The sequence below is a fragment of the Hyperolius riggenbachi genome, chromosome 8 (assembly GCF_040937935.1).
Source record: "Hyperolius riggenbachi isolate aHypRig1 chromosome 8, aHypRig1.pri, whole genome shotgun sequence".
In the NCBI taxonomy this organism is placed as follows: Eukaryota; Metazoa; Chordata; class Amphibia; order Anura; family Hyperoliidae; genus Hyperolius; species Hyperolius riggenbachi.
The window spans coordinates 257,018,829-257,026,004 of record NC_090653.1 but is presented as its reverse complement, the minus strand read 5'-3'; the positions used below and the strand labels follow the sequence as shown (position 1 = coordinate 257,026,004).

Below are 7,176 nucleotides of genomic sequence, written 5' to 3'. Positions count from 1 at the left end.
GGTGGGAGGGATGGGGGGGTGGGGGCACACTTTGGTGTCCCAGCCTTGGGTGCTGTACTACTGCAGCTCCTGTACTAATGTAACCCCCATACTGATGCAACACCTGGCATATTGGTAAAGCCCCTATACTGAAGCAGACTGATCTATTTCCTGGTACTGAAGCAATCCTTTAGTTCAGGCACCTTTTACTGCCCCCTGTACCTATGCAGCCCCTGTAATCTCCTAGCAGCCATTCGATGATGTCGCCCATCCATCCAGCAGCCTCTGAGCACCTGGCTGCATCTCTCTTCCTCCGGGTACCGGCCCGCTCCACTGCGCAGCATCACTGGGGGAGCGAAGGATGCAGCAGGTGCTTCCCGCCCTGCCCCCCCTCTGGCTGACATGGTACACCCCATCTCCTGGTAGCAGGCTGCAGCAGTGGGGATGGTCCACTATGCTGAACGGGGAGGAAGGGTTGCAGGAGAGACCAAGTATTGGGAGGGTGGGGGGAGGAGGATGCTGAGCTCGCGCGGTCGCCGAGGAGACAGATAGAGAGAGGAGCGGTGTGCTGCCGCTGCCTGCGCTCCGCTTCCCGCTGCCCGACTCCTGCCCGGCCTCATGATGAATTACCTCAGGCGACGCCTGTCGGACAGCAACTTCATGGCCAACCTGCCCAACGGCTACATGAGTGACCTGCAGCGGCCGGACCCCCCCGCCCCGCCGCCCCCCTCCGTCTCCCCGGGACCCCCCGCAGTCTCCCCGGAGCCCAGCGGCGGGGGAGGAGGAGGAGGAGGGGGATTCTTCTCATCGCTCTCTAATGCCGTCAAGCAGACCACCGCCGCCCTCAGCGAGCAGGTGTCCACCGCGGCCGGGGGGGTCTCCGGGGCGTCCTCCAGGGGCGCCAAAATCCTGCTGGTCGTGGACGAGCCGCATACCGACTGGTAAGAACACGGGGGAGGGGAAGCTGGGGGCACGTGGGGGAGGGTGGCAGAGACTGGCATAGGAGAGGGTGGCAGGGACTTGCATAGGAGAAGGTGGCAAGGACTGGCATGGGAGAGGGTGGCAAGGACTGGCATGGGAGAGGGTGGCAAGGACTGGCATGGGAGAGGGTGGCAAGGACTGGCATGGGAGAGGGTGGCAAGGACTGGCATGGGAGAGGGTGGCAGGGACTGGCATGGGAGAGGGTGGCAGGGACTGGCATGGGGCAGGGTGGCAGGGACTGGCATAGGAGAAGGTGACAAGGACTGGCATGGGAAAGGGTGGCAGGGACTGGCATGGGAGAGGGTGGCAGGGACTGGCATGGGGGAGGGTGGCAGGGACTGGCATAGGAGAAGGTCGCAAGGACTGGCATGGGAAAGGGTGGCAAGGACTGGCATGGGAGAGGGTGGCAGGGACTGGCATAGGAGAAGGTGGCAGGGACTGGCATAGGAGAGGGTGGCATGGGGAGAGTGGCAGGGACTGGCTTAGGAGAGAGTGGCATGGGGGAGGGTGGCAGGGACTGGCATAGGAGAGAGTGACATAGGGAGGGTGGCAGGGAGTGGCATAGGAGAGAGTGGCATGGGGGAGGGTGGCAGGGACTGGCATAGGAGAGTGGGCATCGGGGAGGGTGGCAGGGACTGGAATAGGAGAGAGTGGCATGGGGGAGGGTGGCAGGGACTGGCATAGGAGAGGTTGGCATGGGGAGGGTGGCAGGGACTGGCATAGGAGAGAGTGGCATGGGGGAGGGTGGCAGGGACTGGCATAGGAGAGGTTGGCATGGGGGAGGGTGGGAGGGACTGGCATAGGAGAGAGTGGAAGGGACTGGTATAGGATAAGGTGGCAAGGACTGGCATGGGGAGGGTGGCAGGGACTGGCATGGGAGAGGGTGGCAGGGACTGGCATAGGAGAGGGTGGCAAGGACTGGCATGGGAGAGGGTGGCAGGGCTTGGCATGGGAGAGGGTGACAGGGACTGGCATAGGAGAGCGTAGCAGGGACTGGCATAGGAGAGGGTGGCAGGAACTGGCATAGGAGAGGGCAGCAGAGACTGGCATACAATAGAGTGGCATGGACTGGCATAGGAGAGGGTGGCAGGGGCTGGCATAGGAGAGGGTGTAAGGGACTGGCATAGGAGAGGTTGTCAGGGACTGACATAGGAGAGGGTGGCAGGGACTGGCATTGGAGAGGACTGCAGGGACTGGCATAGTAGTGGGTGTCGGGAGTAGCTTAGGAGAGGGTGTCAGGGACTGGCATAGGAATGGGTGTCAGGGACTGGCATAGGAGAGGTTGTCAGGGACTGACATAGGAAAGGTCAGCATGGACTGGCTTAGGAGAGGGTGGCAGTCACAGGAATGTGACATGACTGGCATATGGGAGGGTGAGATAGACTGGCATAGTAAATTATGGTGAGGACTGGCATAGAAGAAGGTGGCAAGGGATGATATAGTATAGCGTGGGATAGGAGAGGATGACCGGGATTGGCATAGGAGAGGGTTGCAGAAACTGGTTTAGGAAAGGGTGGCATAAGAGACAGTTGTAGGGACTAGTACAGAATTAGGTGGTAGTGATTGTTATAGGAGAGAATGGCATAGGAGAGAGTGACAGGGACTGGCATAGGGGAGAGTGGTAGGCAATGGCATATGACTAATTATATGGAAGGATGGCATGAACTGTCATTGTGGAATGGGGCATGGACTGGCACAGGGGCGGGTGGCAGGGACTGGTATAATACATTGTGCAGAGTGGCATGAAATTGTATGAGAGAGAAAGACAGGGACTGACTTAGGTCTGAAATAATAGAGGCCAGCACAGATTGGCATGTGTGAGTGTTGGATGGACTGGCATAGGAGATGGCAGCAGGGACTGGAAGAGGATGGGGGCATTAAAGATATACACACAAGCACATAGGAGGGTGGTAGTGCATGATGGGGGTGATTGGCTCAATGGAGGAAGGTAGGGACTGGTATGCATGGACCAGCAGCATTCAGGAGAAAAGATTACGTTTGTGGCAGGAATGCACAGCACAGCAGGGATGGATAATATGCTCTACCAGAGAGAGGAGTGAATAGATATGGGAATGGCAGAGATCAGTACAAGGAGAAATAAGGGAGAATGGATGTAGTAGGGAGAATGAGCACTGTAAGGACTAACAGCTGCTGTCCAAGAGTGTGTGTGTGTGTGGGGAGGGGGGGAACAGCAGGTACAGGTGTAGCAGGTATTGTGTACACACGGAGGTATACTATGCATCCGTCACTGGCAGGAACAGTGAGGTGGTTTGGATATGTGAAGACCTGGGAATAACAGGAGAGATGATTCTGGTTTGAGGTCATATGGGGGATGGGCAGATGAGATCAAAGATATGGACTCATTGAAACATGAAAAGGAATTGTATGATAAAATGACTGCTGTAAGAGACATATACAGAGGTATGTGAGGAGTAGAGCTGTACTGACAGGAGGGTGATGTATGAAGGAGCAGTAGAAAAACAAGATCTGCAGAAGGGTTAAAAATCTGGGGGGGGGGGCTCTTGTCTAAGAAGGAAGAATAGAAGTTGACCCGGTGGAGGTCAAAGGTCAGCAATATGGGCGGATAGATTTATAGAAGGGGAGGGTCTTGACAGATGGGAATAATGGTACTGGACATCGTAGGTCGTATGTCAGGGTGACAAAAAAAAAAAAAACTACAGCAAAAAATCAGATTGTAGAATAAAGACTTTTTTTTCTGCACATATGGTAATAATGTCATCATTTGCTATTAATTATCCTTATATTGCACACGTATGTTAATTATATTATCCTTTGCTATTAATTATCCTTAAAGTGGCCACTAACAATACAATTTTCCGAACGATCGTTTTACAAACAATTCTTCTTCTGAATGATCGGAAATGATTGTTTGTGACCACTAATGGAAAAAAAAATCTCCTAACCAGTCCGATCAGATTAATGAAATTGATCCGCATTACGGATTGATCCCGTCAATCTGATCGTATTGGTTAGGAGATTTTTGTCCGTTAGTGGACCCAAACAATCATTTCCAATCGTTCATTTAGAGAACAGTTTATAAGCGATCGTTTGACAAATTGTATCGTTAGTGGCTACCTTTAGATTGCACAAGTATGGTAATAATGTTATCGTTTGCTATTAATTATCCTTATATTGCATGCGTATGGCAATAATGTTCTTGCTTGCTATTATTATCCTTATATTGCTCACATATGGTTAAAATGTTATCGTTTGCTATTAATTATCCTTATATTGCTCACGTATGGCTATAATTATCCTTATATTGCACCCGTATGGTAATAATGTTATAGTTTGATATTAAGTATTCTAATATTACACACGTATGGTAATAGCGTTATCGTTTGCTATTCCTATCCTTATATTGTGAATACTGCCATTCTAGAATGTAATATTACAGCATTCTGGGAAACTGTAGTGAATGCATCGCTAGCTAGCGAGTTCCCTGATGTGACAGGAGTAGGACATAGCCCTGGGCCTCTGTGTGAAAGGATTGCATGATATTGCAGCAGACTTGAAGTGCGAGGCAAACATATTCGAGATTGTTTCAGTAGACTGTGCACAGAGCAGAAATGATGCGAAAAACGCAGCCACCCCCAGCAATCATCCACCATCTATCGGCTCTGAGCAGTCCAAATAAAACCCCAGATAAGGCATAATGGTTTCTTTAAATATGCATTTAAAGGGAACCTGAACCGAGTAAAATAGTTTAAAATAAACACGTTGTACCTGCAAATGAATATTACATACTTACCTCGCCGCCAATTCCTTTTAGAAGCTCACCATTTTTTTCTTACAACGTTTCTTTCCAGTCCTGACAAGATTTTTGTCAGAACTGAAATAGACAGTTGCTGTCAATTATATATCAATTGCTGTCAGTTATATATCAGTTGTTGTTAGTTATATCTGAAAGGACAACTGATGAGCAAGGTAATGTCCATGTTTCCCTATGGCTCAAGTGGGCGATATTACAGTTTAAAGCTGAGTACACACGTACGATAACGATCGTTCAAAAACGAACGATAACGACAATTGGACCGATAATCGTGCGCTCCAAATTTTCCAACGATCGTTTTTTGGGACGATAACGACCGTTATCGTTCAATCCGACCGATCCAACCCGGCGGATTTTTTCGAAAGATAATCGTTCAATCGTTGCAGTGTGTACAAAGATCGTCCGATAACGCATGTTCTTATTGCCTGTCATAACGTCACTTCCGTTTGCGCACGCATTTTTTAATCGTTCGTCGTTCAGTACTTTATACTTATATCGTTCACGTGTGTACACAATCGTTCATTACGAACGATCTTTTCAGTCTAATTTGAATATCGTGTAAACGTCACGAATCGTTCCTAACGAACGATCTTTATCGGACGTGTATACGAACCTTAAGTGTACTGACCAGGAAGCTGGGACAGGGTCATCGCCATTTTTAAAATGGAGGACAGAGAATTCCATTGATCACAGTGAACAAACAGGACGCAGGAGAGGAGAAAGAGATTGAGGAGTAGACTACACAGGAGGTAATTATGACTTGTGTATGTTTATTTTGACTTTTAATTTTCAGTTCAGGTTTGCTTTAAAGGGATACTGTAGGGGGGTCGGGGGAAAATAAGCTGAACTTACCCGAGGCTTCTAATGGTCCCCCGCAGACATCCTGTGTTGGCGCAGCCACTCACCGATGCTCCGGCCCCGCCTCCAGTTCACTTCTGGAATTTCTGACTTTAAAGTCAGAAAACCACTGCACCTGCACGCCCGTGTCCTCGCTCCCGCTGATGTCACCAGGAGTGTACTGCGCAGACACAGACCATACTGGGCCTGCGCTGTGCGCTCTTGATGACATCAGCGGGATCGAGGACACGGCAACGCAGGCGCAGTGGTTTTCAGACTTTAAAGTCTGAAATTCCAGAAGTGAACCGGAGGCGGGGCCGGAGCATCGGTGAGTGGCTGCGCCAACACAGGATGTCTGCGGGGGACCGTTAGAAGCCCCAGGTAGGTTCAACTTATTTTCCCCTGACCCCCCCTACAGTATCCCTTTAAGTGATACTTACCTTTCCTGTTATTATCATGTAACACAATCAGAGCTTTAAAAGTAAAAATCCAATTGCTTATTATTAGTAGAGGTAATTTTTGTGATAGCCTGAAATTTCAATCAGCAAATTGCTGTATGAGTAATCTCACTCCTCCTGTTTGACCCTGATTCCTGCATGAGTCAGGGGTATGCATCAATAGATTAACCTCTGGCTGGGTGCACACATGGCTGTGCGTGAAAGGGCGAGTTTTTTGTTATGTGCGTTTTTTTGTGTGTGTGCTTTTTTTGTTCATTTGCGTTTTTCCCCCGCATTTGCATTTTTCTAGCATTTTAAGGCGTTTGTGGTTTGCATATACAAAACGCATATGCGTTTTCTATATGTTTTTTCAATTGCGTTTTATGCAAATCACTAGGAAGACAACAGGAAGCGGAAATACATCAGAAAACAAAACAAAAAAAAATGAAAACCGCATTACATTGCGTTACCATTGACTTTCATTATGACTTCAATTAGCGGCAAGAACGCTGCGTTTTCTGCAGCGCTAGCATTTCTACTAAGTGTCTAAGAGATCTATTTATAAATGATTGTTAGTTCCTGTTTTAACACTGAAAGTGCCAGCATTCTAATGAGAAAGATTGCACTTAGCACACCACTGTTTATCTCATATTGCGTCGCTCCGCAGCAATAGCTGTGCTGCCTCAAAATATGGCAAGCACTATCCAAGTTTATGGGGTCATAGAGGAGCTTGCAAATGGCAGTGATAACAAGTCCCTCCCACTCAGGGGGTTGGACCTTAATCAACACTCGAATGACAATCACAACTATTTCTTTCCTTACAGGACCAGTACAGCAAAAAAAAGTAAGAAATTGAAAAAATCTGGTTGAACCGACAGGATTTGGATTAATACACCTCCTCATGGGGGATTCTCTGGGTTTACTTTGTTTTCAAAAGCATTTTATGAATGGCAATTGCTAAGTCTGTCAAAATAGTGAGTAGAGGGGCTGGCTGGTATCTTACTAATTTGGCAGTTAGACTAAAGGCTAGTACACACTAGCAATTTTGATTGACCAATGATTGCTCAATTTTACCACCTCCATGTAGTATGAGGGCCAAACAGATTTTCAATTCTATGCAGATTATATAGGTAAATGGTCATACTACAT

At 48.6% G+C, this 7,176-nt stretch overlaps 1 protein-coding gene across 1 annotated transcript in view; it reads left to right on the top strand.

The window, feature by feature from the left end:
• Window positions 1–466: 466 nt before the first annotated feature.
• SYN1 (synapsin I) overlaps window positions 467–7,176 on the top strand; it is a 286,198-nt gene continuing 279,488 nt past the window's right edge. Inside the window, exon 1 of the mRNA XM_068248678.1 lies at window positions 467–920. Coding sequence (XP_068104779.1) covers window positions 598–920 — 323 coding nt within the window. The 5' untranslated portion in view covers window positions 467–597. The remainder of the gene's footprint in view (window positions 921–7,176) is intronic.